General features: G+C 40.5%; 1 protein-coding gene across 1 annotated transcript in view; it reads right to left on the bottom strand.

Moving 5' to 3' along the window:
- Positions 1-22,769, bottom strand: part of LOC130361023 (uncharacterized) — a 229,556-nt gene that overhangs the window by 118,108 nt on the left and 88,679 nt on the right. Inside the window, exons 5-14 of the mRNA XM_056563582.1 lie at positions 21,378-21,547; positions 20,400-20,428; positions 18,542-18,667; positions 14,648-14,687; positions 14,196-14,283; positions 13,131-13,224; positions 6,499-6,601; positions 5,009-5,118; positions 4,270-4,479; positions 3,839-3,934 (exon numbers count right to left, since the gene is read on the bottom strand). Of these exons, the coding sequence (XP_056419557.1) occupies positions 3,839-3,934; positions 4,270-4,479; positions 5,009-5,118; positions 6,499-6,601; positions 13,131-13,224; positions 14,196-14,283; positions 14,648-14,687; positions 18,542-18,667; positions 20,400-20,428; positions 21,378-21,547 (1,066 nt within the window). The remainder of the gene's footprint in view (positions 1-3,838; positions 3,935-4,269; positions 4,480-5,008; positions 5,119-6,498; positions 6,602-13,130; positions 13,225-14,195; positions 14,284-14,647; positions 14,688-18,541; positions 18,668-20,399; positions 20,429-21,377; positions 21,548-22,769) is intronic.

The following is a 22,769-nucleotide window of genomic DNA, read 5'->3' as shown; positions in this document are numbered from 1 at the left end:
TTGTAAGAACATTTTATTTTATTTTTATAGAAATCATTGCTTATAAAATCAAGACAGGAGAGAGCACAGAGGAGTCCTATCAGACAGGAAAGAGCACAGAGGAGTTCTATCAGACAGGGTAGATCACAGAGGAGTCCTATGAGGCAGGAGAGAACACAGAGGAGTCATATCAGACAGGAGGGAGCACAGAGGAGTACTATCAGACAGGAGAGAGCACAGAGGAGTACTATCAGACAGGAGAGAGCACAGAGGAGTGATATTAGACAGGAGAGAGCACATAAGAGTCCTATCAGACAGGAGAGAGTACAGGGGAGTACTATCAGACAGAAGTGAGCACATAGGAGTGATATTAGACAGGAGAGAGTATAGAGGAATACTATCAAACAGGAGAGAGCACAGAGGAGTGCTATCAGACAGGAGACAGCACAGAGGAGTGTTATCAGACAAGAGAGAGCACAGAGGAGTACTGTCATACAGGAGAGATCACAGAGGAGTCCTATCAGACAGGAGAGAGCAGAGAGGAGTCCTATCAGACAGAAGAGAGCACAGAGGAGTACTATCATACAGGGGAGAGCACAGAGGAGTGATATCAAACAGAAGAGAGCACAGAAGAGTGCTATCATACAGGCGAGAGCACAGAGAAGTGCTTGACCCCCCCCCCCCCCCCCCTCACTTACTGGACTTTGTCCATGCCTGTGTGCTTCAGCTTGGACAAAGCCCTTATTTTATAAGCCATGATTTCTATTTAAAAAAAAATTCTTATGAAGTATATTAGAAAGGTTAATGTTTTGCCAAGAATTACAACATATACTGTAAAAAGTTTTTGAATCTGACAGTGCCCATTTAAACTTAAGTGCGCCAGAGTGCACCAAAATGCGCCATTGTTTTTAACCTCTCTGTTAAAACTGAAAAATTACAGCCTGAAAAGACACCAAAATCAGTGTGAAAAATTTCATAAATAATTAGGATTATACAAAAAAAATTAACACCATGCCAACATTAAAAAAATCATAAAATGACTTAGAATTTATGTCAGAAATTGGTGAAAATTATGCGATTATCTACTCCAGCACAGAAATTATGTAGATTTCTAGGTCTGGCAAACAGACCGTTTGTGAAATGCGCAACATTTACTATGAGGCTTGTGTTTTTTGATAAATCTGGTGCATCTTAAGCCAGCATCCATTTACTTAATACTGGTGTCTGAGAGGTTGGTCTTAATAACTTGCAAGCAGACTTAGGTTTGTTTATAACTTAAACTAACTGAGTACCCGGCGTTGCTCGGTTTTTCCTTCCTAATCCTTGTTGGGGAGGAAAATCAACAAAGGAGGAAGCTTTTGACTTCATATCCCATCCTCATATATTGTTGTCATATCCCGTCCCCATAGCCACTTCCTCATATCCCGTCCCCATATCTCGACCTCATATCCCGTCCTCATTTCCCGACCACATATGCTGTCCTCATATCCCGTCTTCATATCCCATCTTTATATCCTGACCCCATATCCCGACCTCATGTTCCGTCCTCATGTCCCGTCGTCATGTCCCGTCCTCATGTCCCGTCCTCATGTCCCGTCCTCATGTCCCGTCCTCATGTCCCGTCCTCATATCCCAACCTCATATCCTGACCTCATATCCCATCCTCATATCCCATCCTTATGTCCCATCCTCATATCCTGTCCTCATATCCTGACCTCATATCCTGACCTCATATCCTGACCTCATATGGTGGGACTGATTTGTGATGAAGATATTGTAAGCTGAAAATAGAAGGGTACATGGCTTTGTGGGACTGGATGTGATTTGCAAGCCAGACCGATGCACAAAAAGGATAGAGAATAAAAGGGGTGGGCCTTAAACAGTGGGCATGTCTTTGTGAGATGGAGTGTGGCTTGCAAGCAGGACTGAGGCATTCACCAGGAGTTGCAGAGCGGAGCTTATGGAGTAATGTAATGAAAGTCCCATATACTTGCATGGGACTTGAAACAAAAACCCATCTTTTATATAAGGGTGTAGATAAGGATTAAAGGAGTATTCCGGGATTTTTTTTTATTTGGCTATGCTACAGGAGCTGTAAAGTTAGTGTAGTTCATAATATAGTGTCTGTACCTGTGTGTGACAGTTTTCTCACAATTCTTCTGTGATTTTCACCTCCCTATTTTTACCAGCATACAAAATTACTGTTGTCTCAGATTTTTCCCAGCTTGCAATGTGGCTGAGACCTGACTCACTAGTAAGCTGATGACAGGGAGCCTGTCTGCTTCGATGGGTGGAGGGATCAATCTGCAACTGATGCAACAGCTGGAGGCACCCTGATTGAAAACCACAGGTCTGCAGCTCATTTATATTTCAATGGGTGGGGTGGCTGATGTGTGGGAAGGAGGAAAATAGAATTGTGGGATTTTTAGTTAATAAAAAAAAAAGAACAGTCAAACAGGAAATACAAGTTCACAAAAAGCTAGCCACAGTGTTATGGTAATCTCATGACTTAGCCCTTTAGCCCCAAGACAAGCGCAGATCCTTCCTAAGCATGTCCATTACTGTCTGCCAGGTACGTACTAAAATCACCTTATGATGGATAACCCCTTTAATTTAACTATTATATATTTTTATTTGACATATAAGTAATATGTGTACCAGGTATTATTGAAATATCTCCAGCCGTATGGAAGTTATGCGGGAACATACATTTCCCATAGATTTGCACGGGACTTTAAAGGGGTACTCTGGTGGAAAACTTTTTTTTTTAAATCAACTGGTGCCAGAAAGTTAAACAGATTTGTAAATTACTTCTATTAAAAAATCTTAATCCTTCTAGTACTTATTAGCTGCTGAATACTACAGAGGGAATTCTTTTCTTTTTGGAACACCGAGCTCTCTGCTAACATCATGACCACAGTGCTCTCTGCTGACATCTCCAGTTCCTAAAATGGACAGAAATGTCAGCAGAGAGCACTGTGGTCATGATGTCAGCAGAGAGCTCTGTGTTCCAAAAAGAAAAGAATTTCCTCTGTAGTATTCAGCAGCTTATAAGTACTAGAAGGATTAAGATTTTTTAATAGAAGTAATTTACAAATCTGTTTAACTTTCTGGCACCAGTTGATTAAAAAAAAAAAAGTTTCCACAGGAGTACCCCTTTAAACAAAAACCCAGACCCTCAAAAATGGGGGGGGGAGGGGTAGTTAAGGGTTAAATGAACTATCCTATATTTTTAGTGGACATATAAATAACATGTGACTGAGTATTCTCAAAATATCTCCAGCTGTTTGGAAGTTATGCAGTAACATATATTTCCAATCGACTTGTATGGGACTTTAAACAAAAACCCTGACCCTGGCAAATGGGGGTGAGTAAGGGTTAAATCACCTATCCTATGTTTGTTGTTGACATATAAGTAACATGTGCCAAGTTTCATGTTAATATCTTTAGCCATTTGGATGTGATTGTGGAACATACACACATACATACACACACACACACACATACACATACATACATACATACACACACATACATACATACACACATACATACACACATACATACACATACATACACACACACACACATACACATACATACATACATACACACACATACATACATACACACACACACACATACATACACACACACATACATACATACACACACACACATACATACATACACACACACATACATACATACACACACACATACATACATACACACACACACACATACACACACACACACATACATACACACACACATACATACATACACACACACATACATACACACACACATACATACACACATACACACACATTTGAGTTATATATATATAGATTACCTTTAAAATTGTTTCCGCTATTTGCAGCTGAATAGAAGGCTGTGTCTCATATGACTTGTCGAAGTAGAAAAACTCAGTGGTATTCTGGTAATAAGCCTGTGTCAAAATTATGATTTATTAATATTTCTATATATTTGGGAAACAATTCAAAGAAAAAAAAACTGAGAACAGATACAAAGAAACTATCTACAATGCACTTTCTGATGTCCTCTCTGTAGATGAGCTTTTAGATTCTATAAAGTTACTGCATGAGATTTAAAATGTTTTCCATCCAGAAATAGCAGCGCCCTTCTCCATAGTTTTTGGTATTCGGCTGAGATTCAGTACTAAACACATCCTGTGGTGTTCGTACTGGACCGAAGCAGCCATGTGTTTTTCTTATACCATGCAATCCCAAAGTTTTATAAGAAATAGTTTCTTGTCCTTCTTACCTGAACTTGTATTAGTTGGGTTGACTGAAGAACAGGAAATTCCACATCAATAATAGCAGATTCTGGAACTGTGTAATTTTTCAGTGTAACATTCTCAGTTGAATCAGTAATATAATAATAGGTCTCTGCAGACTGGATTATTTTAACAGAAACCATTTTACTCCTGTCTTCCTTAGTTAAGTTATTATTGTCAATTTTTTGTATCTGAACCTGGAAAAAAAAAAAAAGCAATAGTCATTGACTTTGCGAAAATCAATAAATTGCATAAATAACCTTTATATTATCAGTGAATTCTCCTAATCTCGTGGTGGACCTGATCAGTACTGCAGTATAGGTAACTAGCTGGGGCAAGTCGAGGACAGCATAGGGTTGCCTAAACTGCACTGTTTAGATATTGGGGGGGGGGGGGGGCGGTGTTGCATGTAAGAGCTCCATGACTGTGGGCAAAAGCTTATATATAGGTTCACATTGCATAACTTAAAACAAACAGCTTTGCATATAAGAGAAGATAAACTCTGTACTGTAATTTGGCTTTTTCTTTACATACCAGAAACACCCCTCCCACCGCCACCAACACCATCAATTCAGTCATAAACCACTGAGGATCTGTAGAAGAGGCAGTATTAAGACTTCCACATAGAAGTCTAAAAGGGTGGTGAAATAGATGAAAACAGACTGAGACATTGCTGCCTTACTGCTAACACTGGCCAATACTGCTTTATAATGCTGCAAATAGTACCTTAAATGTAAAATTTCCACCAGGTATAAAAGCTTTTGGTTGGCCCACACGTAAAAGTTTGTATTCCGAATCCACTCTTGGTACACTGGATGATTTATTTACGACAATACCTGAAAATAATAGAGTGGCAATTTGAGAACAAAGTAAATGATTAGGACTCTAAATCACGATTAACATATTGACTTGAGAAATTGCCAAAATATGTTTCTAAAAGTTATGTCAGTTTGTCAAAATATATTCAAGAATACCCTGCTGCATTTCCTGCTCTGTTCATGTGCTGATCTCCATCACTAGCACTGTGTACGCTGCAGAGCAAACAGTGTTTGTTAATAATCACTACTAACTCTGCTATAGGCTGCTGCACACACCATGCTACTCTCATAGACTCCAACAGTCGATTGTGTATTTTAATGTATAAAAAAAAAATACAATACACAAGGGGTGATCCTGTGCCATTCACGCTGTGTGCATGGCAGCACTTAATCTGAGTGGACAAGAGGGGCGAAGAGCATGAGAAGCTCTGCAGTTCCCAAAATAAGCATTGATGGCAGCAGAGAGCCCAATGTCAGCTCTGACTGCTGCCACACATCCTGTAAAAAGAAAGTAAAACTAAAATTGTGAACTTTGTAATAAAGTTATATTACAAAGTTGTAAAATAGAATAAAAAATTAACAAACAAACAAACAAGAAACTTGGTAAATCCTATTAAGGAGGACTACAGCAGCTAATTATTAGTCCCAGCAGAGATGCCAGAACGTATGCCATGTGAAAGCTAACGTCAGTGATTGGCCATTGCAGTGTATTCATATGTAACAGCAGGTCAACATTTCACAGAGATAAAGAAAGGCCAGTGTGGTCCACCACTGAAGTTGCGGGGGATTTAACATGTCTGTTTTTTTGTTTTGTTTTTTTATAAAACTCCTGCTACTTGGTTAAAGTTATCCACTTTTTTACAAAAAATAAGACGGTGCTGGCTTGGGAAGAAAAAAGAAAAAAAGCATACATACCCCCACTTGTCCACTGGTCCCCCAAACTTGTCTCTTCCTGCTTCCAAGCTGAGCGTTTGGAGCAGGATGTGCCGGCTCAGCCAATCACAGGCTGCAGCAGTGTCCTGTTTTAACCAGTGATTGGCTAAGTGGGTAGGTCCTTCACCCAGTGTCCATATCAGAAGCAGCAAGAGAGAAGATCGGGGAACCAGAAGGTGAACGGGAGCTCTGGGAGACTGGGGCTAGGTATGTGCCTTTTTTCTATTTCCCCCATACCAGCACCATAAAAAGGCTGAAGCACCCCATTAATGTTTTTAGCACCAGGTACTTAGCAAGTCATCCTCAACCCTGATGATCACTATTACTAATAGCCAAAGAAATAAGATAACTTATGGTAATTTATTTAACTTCTACTGATTTAATGCCTTTATATATATATATATATATATATATATATATATATATATATATACCGGTATTGATTATAAAAATGCATATAGTTACCTGTGAATTCTTCAGTTACGGAGGCTGTTATTTCCAAATTTTGCCAAAAAGAAAATTTCGGTATTTCTGCATGTGTGAACATGAAGTTTATGGACCCTGAAATCTATGAGATAAGAAAACAGCCTATATAATATATGTTATCAATAAACTGGAAGGGTTAAGCCACACAAGAGACTGGTTACATGTGGATAAAACCACATCCTTATACTGTGGTCATTGGGCATATCATTTTACTGATAAATCTTGTGACCATTGGTCCCTGTATAGCCAGAAGTGTCCCACTGATTGGCTGAGCAGGCCTATGACATTACATCTCTGAGCCTAAAATCCTTGTACAGCAAACACCAGGCGGGAGATTCATCAAAACTTGTGCAGAGGAAAAGTCGACCAGTTGCCCTTAGAAACCAATCAGATTGCTTCTTTAATTTTTGAAAAGGACTCTGAAAATGAAAGAAGTGATCTGATTGGTTGCTATGGGCAACTGGTCAATGTTTCCTCAGCACAGGTCTTGATGAATCTCCCACCAGATCTCCTTAATGTTGTAAGTGGAGCGGGAGCTAAAAAGGTAAGTGTTTGTTTTGTTTATATTTACAACCTTTGCATAATTGTAATTGTATACGCTGCCTGGATACCCCTTAGAAAAGGTAGCTTCAGGGGTTGAAGTGTTTGTATGTGTATGAGACGCATGGGAAGAGCACTGTCTACTTTAGCAGTGCAGAAAAGTGGAACACAGTATGATACAATTTACCCCAGTGCTTTGCAGAATATGATATCCAACACGGATCATATTTATTTATGTGTTTATGAATTTAGTGTGTGTATACATATATATTTCATGTATGATACTGCCAAATACCACATGATTGTATTTATAGCCTAACTGTTAGATTAAAAGGACTATCGGATGGTAAAAAACAGATATGCATCTAAACCATGAGCTTAACATACATGTGGCAGTGTAAAAATCTCTAGCATATTCTGCACTGTCATTTGGAGTCCTGAATAGTTCATGTGTTCTCCTTGCCCGGTTTTTCCTTTCTAATCCTTGTTGGGGAGGAAAATCAAATATGTTGAGTTTGCTTTTGCAACCACCCTGCACCCTGCAGCCAGCCAGGGCTGCTGCCCAAAATGAAATGGACTTTTTGGCAAACCTGCTACTTCAAGCCATGCCTGGGCCGCCTGGCTGGGGCAAAATTCTAATTGATTTTGAAGGTTTCTCAACCTGCTGCTATACACAAGTTACTACAATTTCCTCCAGTAAGCCACTATGACATGTTCTGCTGGTAGCTTCAGCCAGGTCTACACAAACACAACCCATGCATGTCAGCATCACCAGTCCACTTAACTGCCATATGCTGTTGGTTGGACCCAACCTCCCCCCCCCCCCCCCCCAGTACTCCAGGCTGCACTTCCTGTGTTTGGGCTTTGGTCCAAAGTCTGTGTATGGGGTGGGGGGGAAATGTGCTCTTGAGCTTTTTTAAGCACAAATAAAACATAGAAAACAAATTTTTTTTTTAAACAAAGTATATTAGAAATATTTTTTATTTACCATAAGGAGTGCAATAGCAAAAATTAGTTTTAATGAGAGTGACCATTTAACCCCTTAAGGACGCAGGATGTAAATGTACGTCCTGGTGCGGTGGTACTTAACGCACCAGGACGTACATTTACGTCCTGTGCATAACCGCGGGCAATGGAGCGATGCCCGTGTCATGCGCGGCTGATCCCGGCTGCTGATCGCATTAACCCCTCAGGCGTCCGCCATTAACCCCTCAGGCGCCGGGATCAATACAGATCCCGGCATCTGCAGCAGTGCACGATTTGAATGAATGATCGGATCGCCCGCAGCGCTGCTGCGGGGTTCCGATCATTCAGAACGTCGCACGGAGGTCCCCTCACCTTCCTCCGTCCGGCTACCGGCGTCTCCTGCTCTGGTCTGAGATCGAGCAGACCAGAGCAGAAAATCGCCGATAACACTGATCTGTTCTATGTCCTATACATAGAACAGATCAGTATTAGCAATCATGGTATTGCTATGAATAGTCCCCTATGGGGACTATTCAAGTGTAAAAAAAAATTAAAAGTAAAAGTAAAAAAAAAGTGAAAAATCCCCTCCCCCAATAAAAAAGTAAAACGTCCGTTTTTTCCTATTTTACCCCCAAAAAGCGTAAAAAAATTTTTTATAGACATATTTGGTATCGCCGCGTGCGTAAATGTCCTAACTATTAAAATAAAATGTTAATGATCCCGTACGGTGAACGGCGTGAACGAAAAAAAAAAAGTCCAAAATTGCTACTTTTTTAATACATTTTATTTAAAAAAAAATTATAAAAAATTTATTAAAAGTTTTTTATATGCAAATGGGGTATCAAAAAAAAGTACAGATCATGGCGCAAAAAATGAGACCCCATACCGCCGCTTATACGGAAAAATAAAAAAGTTAGAGGTCATCAATATAAAGGGATTATAAACGTACTAATTTGGTTAAAAAGTTTGTGATTTTTTTTAAGCGCAACAATAATAGAAAAGTACATAATAATGGGTATCATTTTAATCGTATTGACCCTCAGAATAAAGAACACACGTAATTTTTACCATAAATTGTACGGCGTGAAAACGAAACCTTCCAAAATTAGCAAAATTGCGTTTTTCGTTTTAATTTCCCCACAAAAATAGTGTTTTTTGGTTGTGCCATACATTTTATTATATAATTAGTTATGTCATTACAAAGGACAACTGGTCACGCAAAAAACAAGCCCTCATACTAGTCTGTGGATGAAAATATAAAAGAGTTATGATTTTTAGAAAGCGAGGAGGAAAAAATGAAAACGTAAAAATTAAATTGTCTGAGTCCTTAAGGCCAAAATGGGCTGAGTCCTTAAGGGGTTAAAAACCCCTTAAAAAAATAAGTCTGGTAAAGGAACTGTCCGTCCAAGAGGGTCTGTTTCCTCATCTCGGTCTTTGCTTTCCCCCTACTGCTACACAGAAGGATAGCACTAGCCACGAGGTGGAGTTGGGTCACGGTCAGCCTTTGGAGCGTATTTCTGAGGTGGGGGAATGGGCTGCAGTGGCCGAGCGTAGCAATAGTTGGAATGGTAGAAGTTGTGGTAAGTATTCTGGAAGGCATCATGCTGGATGTGGTGCTGGGGAACAAGGAGGTCACGATGACACATCAGAAGTGCTAACTGAGAGGAGTGGTGGGAATGATGAAGAGGAGTTTAAAGAGGAGGATTCAGTTGACCTTCTGGTCTGAGAAGCTCAGAAACAAGTAATGCTGACAGTTGGTGCTGGATCTGACGGCTTGATAAAAAAACATTGTAGAACAGGGGCACAGTCAGGTGTTGATGTACCTAGCTGTTTACGGTATCCTGCCGTGTGGAAATTCTTTACTATGTTAACAGAATCAGGAAAGCAGGCATGGTGCCGTCTCTGCATAGAGAAAGTGAGGCAAAGACAGGGTCCAAATTTAGGAATTAGGCCTCTGCGTCAGCACCTTAAGTATCACAAAGCCTGGGCAGAAGTATACCTTGTCCATCAATGCCTGCTCTCTGCTGGCTACAGGTAACTCTCCCTCACCACTGTCTGCTGTACACTGGCTACTACTAATAACACCAATCCAACATCACCCTACTTCCAGCCAGACCTACACATACACAACTCATCATCCACAATAAAAGGCATAGAATTTTCCAAGCCTCCCAAAAATGATCCCGTCATCTGCCAACTAACAGCCGGGCCTCTTCCATGGGCAGCACATCTGTGTCATGCCCTCCCCCCCCCCCCCAATCCTGTCAGTTATCCATTGGGGAATCTGTGTCTTCCAGACAACAGTATTCTCCCAGTCACCGTGTTGTAGTTTGCCTCAATTCCTACCTGGCCAAGTTGTTGGTGGCACAGGATCTCCCATACCATCTTGTGGACTGGAAAGCCTTCAGGCAACTAATGGGGTGTGCCCAGCCAAGGTGGCGTGTACCTAGTCGCCAGCATGCCACAGTTGATACATGGAGTAGTACCTACGGCCACGGGTGGCCGAAAAAAAGCTTTGCTTCATTTTTGTTATCTCAGTGGGATTTCCCAGCTAGGTCTGGGCCATCTGGCAGGGGCAAAATTCAAATGTATCATGTTTGCTTTTGCAAACACCCTGCAGCCAGCAAGGGCTGCTGGCCAAATTCTAATTTGTGGTGTTTGCTTTTGTAACCGCCCTGTGGCCAGCCTGGGCTCCTAGCCAAATTCAAATATGTTGAGTTTGCTTTTGCAACCACCCTGCAGCCAGCCAGGGCTCCTGCCCAAAATGAAATTGACTTTTTTGCAAACCTGCTACTTCAAGCCATGCCTGGGCCGCCTGGCTGGGGCAAAATTCTAATTGATTTTGAAGGTTTCTCAACCTGCTGCTATACACAAGTTACTACAATTTCCTCCAGTAAGCCACTATGACATGTTCTGCTGGTAGTTTCAGCCAGGTCTACACAAACACAACCCATGCATGTCAGCATCACTAGTCCAGGAATCATATCATTGAATTTTTATTTCAAAATTAAATTCCTTTTGGAACAAATGCTGGTGGCGATGATGGAAGATGAGGCGATGGAGGATAATTCACATGTTGATGGCAGCAGTACGGATGTTCTCCTGGTGGAGGAGTAGTTGGATGAATTAGAAGTGGGACCTGAGGAGGAGGATTTGGAGATGGACTCTATGGAAGAGAGAGAGGACGAGGACCTTACTCAAGGCGACACTGATGAAGATGAGGAGGAGCATGACCAACCTTGGCAGTATGGGACAGAGGCTGAACAAGCTGGGCACTCAGAAAAGCTGGCAAGGATGGTTAGGTGTATGCTTTCCTGATTGCACAATAACAAGCATATTGTAAGCTTGAAGGGAAGAGAAGAATACTGGATAGCCACATTCTTAGACCCCCAGTAAAAACCCGAAATGGGGGAATTTTTTGCACCTTCTGAGAAGGAGGTTAAATTGGATTTTAATAAGGAGAAGCTATGCAGTCAGTTTGCCACATCTTTCCAGCAACAAACACCTGCTGACCGGGGGTCCAGTGTGTGCTCTCTGCAGAGTCAATGCTCCACTAACTCTGCCAGCACTACCCCAGCAAGAGGCAGAAGCATCAGCAGCAGCAGTGGCGGCATCTTGACATTTGAGCACATGATGGCGAAGTTTCTGCATGCTGCATGCATTTCTGTATGCTCCCCAGTGCCCTTTCTCTGACAAACAACATGAGCCCAGACCCCATGGACTTCTGTCTCACCAGATTAGACCATTGGCCAGAACTTGCCCAGTTTGCCATGAGTGTTCTGTCTTGTCCACTCTTTAGTGTGGCTTTGGAGAGAATAATCAGTGCAGCAGGTAGCATGGTCACCCCGAAGCGAACAAGATTGCCAGCCAGTAGCAAGGAAAAACTGTCTTTTACCAAAGAGAATCAGGCACGGATCAGTGAGGAATTTAAACCTCCTGTGCCAGATGCCACTGATTAGGCAGCACAACCACTACCCCTGCTGGATGCTAGTGACATCAGTTCGCCATCTCATGCTGTGTGCTAGTGACATCTGTCTGCTATCTCATGCTGTATGCTATAAACATTTGTCATCCATCTCATGCTGTACACGAGTGATATCAGTCCACCATCTTATGCTGTACACTAGTGATATCATCTGCCATCTCATGCTGTACGCTACTAACATCTGTCCGCCATCTCATGCTGTATGCTAGTGACACCAGTCTGCCAACTTATGCTGTATGCTAGTGGCATCTGTCTGCCATCTCATGCTGTATGCTAGTGATATCAGTCTGCTATCTAATGCTATACAATATTAACATCAGTTAGCCCCCAGACCACCACCTTCCTGCCACTACCAGTATGCCATCTCATGCTGTACACTAGTGAGATCAGTCCGCCATGTCGTGCTGCGCGCTATAAACATCTGTCTTCCATCTTATGCTGTACGCTATTAACAACTGTCAGCCACCACCTGCTGTATTCGGGATACTACTAGTAACACCAATCCACCATCACCCTACTTTCAGCCAGGCTTGCACATACACAACCCATCATTCCCAGAAAAGGGAAACAAGAGCTATTTCTTCTTCAGTCTTCACTATTTTAGAATGCCTATTTTAGAATACTCCTTTGGAATGCTGGGATAAAGCCACAGCATCTTTCCATGCCTCTGTGTGCATATTAACATTGGCAGGCATCTACCAACAACCAGAGATACTTTATGCCCCTATTTTGGTATGAATAAGCCTAAAAAATGGGTGAGCTGAGATAGTTACCATGGGTTACAACTTGTTGCCATAACTGATCCTTAAAAACACTTTAAAACCACTTGAATACATTCCTAACACTGTTAGACGGGGGTTTAGAGCAGTTAGGTAGTGTTTTTAAAGTGTTTAGGGGCTTATTTCATTGCTGGTTCTAGTTGAACGGAGCTGAATCATACTAGCGATTTTCGAAAAGTTTGGCGACTCCGGTGAACCAAAATTTTCAAAAGTTCGCTCAACTCTAGTTATCGATATGACTATATGAAGTTTACCTTGCAGATTCCCATTTATACATTGCTTTTTGTAGAGTTTTAATAGCCATGAGCCATTATAAACTATCTGATACTGTTTGCACTTACCTTGTAAGTTTTGCTAATTTCATAAAAAATTTCACCATACAGTGGCTTCACAGACACCGTCACACTGCCATTTACGGGTCTGCCATAGAAGTACCTTAGATAGAGAAGAGTTGTTCAAATCAGATGCATTGAGGATATTATTAGAGATCCTTGGAGCTGCACACTACAGATTTGCAAATGCCCCACTAGTAACCATATGTATGACATTAGAGCATGCCACTATTTTATCCTGTCTAATGCTGAAATATATATATATATATATATATAAATACGTCCAAGGGGGAAGACAGCACTAGTCCCTGCTCTTATGCCCGTGACCATCCGGATAACCAGTCCAGATACAGAACATCCAAGTGGTATAGGTCACAGCAAACAGTATGCAGACTCCCAATTGACAAAGGCTACACTATAGCCGAAACATTGCACTGCTGATGACCTAAATAAAGACCACAGCCTTTTTGAAATTGGGAGTCTGCATACTTTTTGCTGTGACCTATACCACTTGGATATATATATATATATATATATATATATATATATATATATATACACCTTTACTTTGCATATTTGCATAGCTTCATGACTTATGCAAAGAATATTAAAGGGGTTATCCGGGGAAAAATTTTTTTTTTTTATATATCAACTGGCTCCAAAAAGTTAAACAGATTTGTAAATTACTTCTATTAAAAAATCTTAATCCTTTCAACTTATGAGCTTCTGAAGTTAAGGTTGTTCTTCTCTGTCTAAGTGCTCTCTGATGACACGTGTCTCGGGAACCGCCCAGTTTAGAAGCAAATCCCCATAGCAAACCTCTTCTAAACTTGGGTGGTTCCTGAGACACTTGTCATCAGAGAGCACTTAGACAGAAAAGTACAACCTTAAATTGAGAAGCTCATAAGTACTGAAAGGATTAAGATTTTTTAATAGAAGTAATTTACAAATCTGTTTAACTTTCTGGAGCCAGTTGATATATTAAAAAAAAGTTTTTTTCCTGGATAACCCCTTTAAGCCTGAGGGGTTAATGGCGGGTTAGCAGATAGCTTGTTATTGGACAATATAACTTACTTTGCTGTTACTGTACCAGTAAGGTTGAGTTCCTTCGGGGGTATGTAGAAAGATGGAACGTACAGTGTTACATCAAATTTTGGTGAAACTGTAATGTCATGAAACAAGACAAAAATATAACATGCAGAATATACAGCAAGCATAATAATAGCGACTTTATACCATAAGCGTGTCACTTTTGTCTGAGGTTCATGCACTTTTTGTACTGAAATGAATGGATGTTAAGGATGTTGAAAAGTCCTTTTTTTACAGAATACTTATGCTTTATCCAGTGAAGTTACCCATAATGGATTCACACAAACATGGAACATTTTCAGACAGGCATTCAGACACATGTATCCTATTGAAATGACTTTAGCAGGATACTGCTCCAGCTTCTACAACTGATATCTACTTCTTTTTTACACAGCTAATTATTAAGACCTAAATCCATTAACAATACGATAACCTACCGTTTTCAGTAACTAAAAAGTTCACATTTCTCACAGTCCCCTACAAGAATAAGAAACAAAGGAGAAGCATTTAAAATATGTTTTGATCTAATAAGTGTAACACAATTGAAAAAAAAAATGCTTTACTTTTTCACCAAAATTACTATAATATGACAGTTAGCAGCATTCTGTGCAGTGGACTGCAGTTACAGAAGGTGGCATGCAACAATGAAGAAAGATTATGTTGGGTGGACACACCATATGTAAGAAATGTGCAGGTGCACAGGGGCCCAGTGTAAGACATGTGCAGGTGCACAGGGGCCCAGTGTAAGACATGTGCAGGTGCACAGGGGCCCAGTGTAAGACATGTGCAGGTGCACAGGGGCCCAGTGTAAGACATGTGCAGGTGCACAGGGGTCCAGTAGGTATAAGTCTAGAAAGAAAGACAAAGGCGCTCCATAGGGTAAATCACAATTGAGCTAGGGTATGGTTAAAATGAATGAAAGCCGCTCCCCCTGGGTTGTTGTGTACTGTCATACACATGAGAATAATTCAGGATCACAGTATTTTGTTGCATTGCTGCACCGACAATTGTTTCACTCTATCAGCTGATAGCGTGAAACAATTGGTGCCCTCAACCTGTGTTCTCCCCCGCCTCCTGTCCGTGACCCGCTCCCCTGCACCTATCCCATGTCCGTCTATGTACATTGAAGTACAATGAAATAAAAACTTTAAGAAGAAGATTTATGTGGTGAGTGCTCCATCTCTGCTCTTTTCTACTTTAGCGAATGTAGCACCTCCTGGGATGCAATAATTATGTTTTCCTGCTTTGGGCATGTACACTAAGGTTGGGTTCACATTACAGAATTTAATAGTGGAAAATTCTGCTTGGAAATTCCAGTGCAGCAGCCTCCCATTGTTTTTAATGGGATTCTACTTCATGAACTGAGCACACTGCTGAAATTCCACGGCAGACAATTCCACGACTGAAATTCAAATTCAGTGGTGGAATTGTCAAGTTAATATTTTTGTCTGAATCCTCTGAGATATTCATTGCCACTCAAATATGAATATTCAAGCAGTCTTAGAGCTGACTTATCAGTCGACTTCTGCAGCAGACGGAATCTATCTATCTATCTATCTATATATCATAGAAGGAGTTTCTTTGCTGTAAGAGCCGTAAGGTCATGGACCATCTCCAAGAGCAAGATGAGATTAATTATTCAAAGTTACATAGTTACATAGGTGGAAAAAAGACACATCCATCAAGTTCAACATTCATCATTCAATACAAAATTACCTATAATCTTTTTAAAATGAGAATTTTACCCTTTTTAAATGTTGACATAGTATCTGCCTTTACTGCCTATTGGTGTAGAGCATTCTATAGTTTGTCTATTCTAGCTGTAGAAAACCCTTTCCTTCATTGATGCCTAAATTGTATTTTCTCTACACTTTAGAGCATCCACAATTCTCAGGACCAGAACTAAATAATCAGACATGATTTCCCATGTAGGGGTAATTCAAATGATCCCCAAAAAAGTTATATATATATATATATATATATATATATATATATATATATATATATATATATTATATGCATTAACTGAGGATACTTTGTTGTCTAATATTTTGTTCTGCTTTTCTTGGATTCCAACTGCTCTGATATTTAAGTTGTATAAATTCAATAAAAAGACATTTTAAAACAAAACAAATGATCCCTTACTTGTGTACCTTACTTGTATTTCCTTACATATGGCTGTTTTTATGCTGCAAAGCTACTTTCTCAAATTCTACCTCAACAATGTTGAAGGTGTCGGGTACTCCTTTTTTAAAATAAATAACACAGTGTTAGAGAAAAATTATGGAGCACTCACCACGGCAGCCTTTTCTTAATGCTTTATTCCAAATGGAACATCCATAAGTGAACAGTGCAGTGTTGACATGTTGTTAATAATTGTTTATATGTCACTATGGTGTAACATGTACTAAGGGTATTTAAGCACATGGACCTACGGCATGACATCACATGAACATGATGAGATGCCAATAGGCGTGAAACAGCTGCCCTCGTCCGGTGAGCGCCCCTGCATGATCTGTGCTGCACCACTCTTCACTGTTTGTTCATGGATGTTTCATTTCGAATAAAACATTAAGAAATGGCTGTCATAGTAAGTGCTCCATTCATCTCTCTTTCTTTATATCCTTTTGCACTGTAGAGCCTAAAAATCCTATATTAAAGATGCAGTCTTACAATGGATTTATAGAGAGGTAATATTACATAGAGGATCATAGATTTTCATCTATCTTTTTATACAACCTAATACATCCTATTTATTTTTCACCTGATGCTTGACATTTACTGCTGTTCAGCTTACTTGTGACCAGAATATCAAAGTCATTCTCCTGTTCTGTCTACATAGTGATAATATTACAAGTTATGTTTACTGGACATGGGTTGGTGGCCCAGGAATTTATTCTCGATTACATATTAGCTTCTGCATTATGGGTACTTTTGCCAACAGTGCAGAAAACATTGTACTAGACGCGAAGAGAAAAAATTTAAAAAAGGGGAATCTTTTGCAAAAAACTCCAGCTCCCCAAAAGAAAAATGATTAAAATTGCACAATGTATTATAGCATGATAAAAAAAAGTAGAAAAACCAAGAGTAAAAGCTATAGAGAGAGGGATAAAACACAGAAACGGCGCTACAATTGTGCGGTTAATCCGAGGATATGAGCATAGAACATGTGGAAATAAAATACGTTTTGCTCACGTGTTGTGCGCTTTAGGTATGCAAAGGGATTGGGAGGCAGGCAAGCTGTTGGTCCCGCTAGGCAAGCGGTGGGGTGCAGATGTGCTGGAGCAGACAATGGTTATCCAGACTTGATGGCTTGTACGGCACACAACTGAGGAGTCACAGTGATGTGCTGGAGAGAAACAGTTTTATTTGGTGCAGAACAACGCGTTTCGAAGGTACAACCTTCTTTATCAGGTTCACTGACAGGCATTTCTACCTAGCTTTTACCCTTGGTTTTTCTACTTTTACATTATGTTATAATAAATTTTACAATTTTAATATTTTTTCTTTTAGAGAGCTGGATTTTTTTTGCAAACAATTCCCCTTTTTTTGCATTTTCTCTTAGTATTTGTTCACGCCAAGTATGCGGCTTGTACTGTCTCTTGTGCTCCTCGCTCTCTACGGATGTCTCTGATATCATCTATGTGGCTGTATGGTAGTGAGCTGGTTTTTCCCTTTTATCTTTGTTATATTGTACTAGATGAACATGTCTGTTTTTGTTAACCTTAACACTGTGTTACCTTGTTACAATATAGAGAAATGACACTAATTTAGAAATTAAAGGTAAACAGCAACCTACAGTATATAGCAAATAGTGTTGAGCGGCATAGGCCATATTCGAATTCGCGAATATTCGCGAATATATGGACGAATATTCGCGAATATTCGCATATTCGTAATAATCTCGTTTTATTTTCGCATATGCGAATATTCGCGTGTGCGAAAATTAACATATACGAAAATTTACATATAAAAATTAGCATAAGCGAAAATTCTCATATGCGAAAATTCGCATATGCAAATTTCCGCATATGCGAAAATTCGTACACCAGTCTCACACAGTAGTATTACAGCCTTCTTTACACCACACAAGCTGGAAGCAGAGAGGGATGATCACTGTGATGTGTACTGTGAAAAAAAAACCAAAAAAAAAAACGAATATTCGTAATTACGAATATATAGCGCTATATTCGCGAATTCGCGAATATACGATATTCGCGAATAAAATTCGAATTGCGAATATTCGCGAGCAACACTAATAGCAAATACATAAATCTACATACATAACTCTTAGGACACATCTATGGTGACTTGCAAGTTAGATTACTCACATCACAAGTTGCTTGTATGTTCCAAGCACCCAGCAGGGGGTTATTAGAAAGTGAAAACTCAGTTGAAACAACTCCTAGGTCTGGCTTCATGCTCAGGCTTTGCTGGACAATATTATATCTAGGATCCTATAATTGCAGAATAGATAATAAATAATACATTATTTCAAATCTTTTATATTGTGTTGTCCTGTATATAATGGCTTCACTAATACTGTAGATCAAATCACTACTACTGTGATATCAGGTTGTAAGGCCCCTTTCCCACTGCCGTTGCTCCCCGTCAAGAATAGCGGTTAAAGTCTCTATTTTTCTTGTGATTTTAATGGCCGTTCTCGTGACGGGGCACGACGGGCAACAACAGGTCCCGACGGCTCCAATTTAATATTATGGGGTCCTTCAGACGCCATTGTTTTTTTACGGGAATAGCGGGAGAAGAAGACGGCGCCAGCAGTATTGGTTCTCCTGCTATTCTCCCCGGCTCCTCCGACGGACATCACACTGCTGTGTCCTAACGGCAGTGTGAAAGAAGCCTAAGAGGCACAAGCATGCTGTACACATTACAAGATTTGCACAACTTTTGGTGTATACGTGCAAATTTCCTTGACGTTTGCAATCTTATATTGTAAAATATATCTAGTATATGGTTTATACATAATACATCTGCTATTTAGGTAAATGGTTCTTTACAAATTTGTTGGAAAATATCACCAATACTTCAATGTTATGTTGGACTTACCATAATCGCAAGGTCAACATCTCCTTTCAGTGGCTTCATCTCAGCATTTACAGAGATTATCCTGATTTTGACACTTTCTCCAGCCTTGTATACAGGCTTGTCAGTTTGAATAAGCACAGACATAGGCTTCATCTGAACATAGATCAGTGCTCTCTCTGAGAAGACCAATGTGTTCTGAGCTGATCCATTCACAACCAGCATATAGTAATCAGAAGACAAATTTTGTGGTATCTGTCATAGAAAGGAATATGATGTTAGTGTGCACCTTAAGGGGAATCTATTATCAGTATCATCTGCACTAATTTGTTTTACACAATTATTAGATTTTGTTTTCCTCTTGTTAAAGGGAATCTGTCATCAGTATCACCCGCACTAACCTATTGTAGCGAGGGTAACTCTGGTGATAATGATACTCATAGGTCGCCACTCCGCGCCTCCGTTCCACAGCTATCCAGGTACATGTCAATGTCCTGCTTGGTGCACGGGGGGCGTTCTCAAGTTCCCTGTGCATGTGACGTCCTGCCGGCATCTTCCTACTAGCACCTCCTCTCTTATGCTAAGTTTCTGCACAGTGGAGCTATATTCTACAGCAGAAGAGGCTCAGCACAGGGGAGGAGGCATTTATTGGAAGCTGGAAGTGGAAAAAAAAATCTAATAATTATGATGGGCTTCTACTAGCACAATCTCTACTACTTATATTAAAACGTAAAGGGGTACTCTGCCTAAAAACATCTTATCCCCTATCCAAAGTATAGGTATAGGAGATAAGATTTCTGATCACAGGGGTCCTGCCATTGGGGACCCCTGCGATCTCCGGTGTGGCACACCAGTCATCCGTACAAAAAGTGAACTCTGCCCCGTGCCAGATGACTGGGGACTACGTAGTAGCCGTCATGCCCCCTCCCATAGACATGAATGGAGGGGACGTGGCGTGATGTCACGAATGCGGAAGCTCCAAGCTTCCATGTTCCGGTCAACGCCATTGCAGGGGGTCCCTAGTGGTGGGGCTCTCACGATCAGACATTTTATCCCCTATCCTTTGGATTGGTGATAAGATGTTTTTTGGCGTAGTACCCCCTTTAAGAAATAAATGATCAAGATGAACAGTTTTCAGAGACTTACTGCTGGGATAGTTAAGATTCCAATTGAATCTATAAAAAAAAAGAAAAAAAATTGCCATAGGTCATTAAGGTACATGTATAAGTACTAAGGGGAAGATATAACAAAACAATACCCACACAAAGGAACAGTGTTAGTAGAAGTTGCCTGTAACAACCAATAACATTCTAGTTTTATTTTTCAAAGGCATTTTTAAAAATGAAAGCAATTATCTGATTGGTGGCTATTGGCAACTTCTTCACTGTTCTTTTGGTTCTTTTGCACAAGGTTTAAGTAATCTCCCCTTAAGTGTCTAGCTATGTCTGGCTGTTTTAGATGTCTCCTCCATCTACATGAGCCAGTGAAGAGATCCCTTGCACCAAATAATCAACAGAATTGAGTTCTTGTCTTGTTTTTGGATGGCCGGTCAAGCATATTAAAGGGAAACAAAAAGAAGAATTGTTAATAACATAATAACTTGTTATTATGGGCTATTAGGGCAGGGAACCACGATTAACTATGTACCGGTACCTTTATTATACCTCTCTGCTTGCACAGTTTTTGTGTAACATTAATTTAAATTAATATGCTGTGTTCGGGGCATTGGGGGCACTGTAACAGCAGTGACAAGTGGCCTTGGGTTGTGTCATTGCAGAGTGCCAGTGAGGAGGTACTGTTACAGCAGAGGGCGGGTAGATCAGTAAACCTAGGGACTAAAGTAACACCCCCAAACAGCACCAAACAGCAGTGGAGAAGGATAATGAAGGTATGTTGTGAGTCCCCTGCCCTATTAGTCCCTATCAGCAGGTTAGATTTTACTTTGCAGTATTTATTTTTAACTAGAATGTTATTTTTTTTTGTATATTTCATATATTCAACATGCCTACAATGACTTTTTTGTTTGCACAGTGTGCACCAATTCCAATTGTTTCTTACTCTTTGGGAACAGAGATGTAATACTACTTTGTGTAGCCATATTTCTTAAATAAATGTTTTACTCACCATTTTGGAAGACTTTGTTTACATTCACTAAAATATTGCTAGTATGGAAATAATCCAAAATCTCTGCAGTAACAGTAATTACAGAGTAAATTTCACCAAACCAATGAACAGCCAGAGAAGTATTGGCACCGTAGTTTACATTAGGAGGTGTTGTAATGTAATATGATGGACTGTAAAGAAAAGGATAATATATAAATGTCATTTACAGTCTCCACAGGATAATTCAATGTGGTGTGTCACTTTCTAAGATCATATAAAATCAGACAGAAAACGTGGTGACTTGTTCCTTTTACTGTAGTAAAAATTAAAGGGGTAACCTGCTGCTCAGCATTTGGAACAAACTGTTCCGAATGCTGGAGCCGGTGTTGGGAGCTCGTGGCATCATAGCCCTGCCTCCTCATGATGTCACATCCCACCCTCTTCAATCAAGTCTATGGGAGGGGGCGTGACTGCTGTCACACCCGCTCCCATAGATTTGCATTGAGGGGGCGGGACATGACGTCATGAGGGAGCGGGGCTATGATGCCACGAGCTCCCGGCGCCGACTCCAGCGTTCGGAATAGTTTGTTCCAAACGCAGAGCAGTGGAGTAACCTTTTAAACATTACACAGGTCCTAATAAAGTGGAACTTTACTTAACTTCTTATTCCCTATCCACAGGATAGGGGCTAAGTGCCTGATCATGACCCCAGCAATCTCCTGCCTGGCCCTCTGGCCCCCTCCATACCTCTCTATGGGAGAGCCGGAGAGACACGAGTACAGTGCTCATGTATCTTCAGCTCCCCCATAGACAGTACATGGAGGAGCATGTCGACAACCACTGCTCAGTGCACGAGGTGAGCCGGTGTTCTGAAAACAAATCTTCAGAACATAAAGCGGCTTTGCAGGAGATCATGAGGTGTTCGAACGTTAGGACCCCTGCGTTTCGGCACATCGACTATTCTGTGCATAGGGGAAAAGAAGATAAGTAACAGAGTTCCCCTTTAAGAACAACTAGATGTGCAACTGGCAGATGGCCTTCTCTTCTGACTAATGTTGATTTTTCACCTGGCCTTTCAAGATATATGGGGGGATTTACTAAGCTGCATGAGTGTTAGATATTTTAAAAAGTAACACAATTCTGCACAAAATGTACACCTTTTTTGAAATATACACCACTGGTGCCAAGGGCAGGAAAGCTCGGAGCTGGCTTAGATTTCTGCATCGAGCATTTGCATGCCACTTAGTAAATCCGGCGCAGTGAACATGGGCAGAGCTTTATAAAAGTGCGGCATATGAAAACATCGCACTTAGTAATCCCATTCCCCTTAATGGGTGGAACATTGTTAAAAACCTACACAGATGTTCGGCCATTCCAATGATCAGATTTCTGGAATGTATGATGCTTAATGAC

Source organism: Hyla sarda, chromosome 3, assembly GCF_029499605.1.
Source record: "Hyla sarda isolate aHylSar1 chromosome 3, aHylSar1.hap1, whole genome shotgun sequence".
Classification (NCBI taxonomy): domain Eukaryota; kingdom Metazoa; phylum Chordata; class Amphibia; order Anura; family Hylidae; genus Hyla; species Hyla sarda.
Note: the sequence above shows the minus strand (reverse complement) of the source record. Positions and strands in the feature narration are given on the sequence as shown.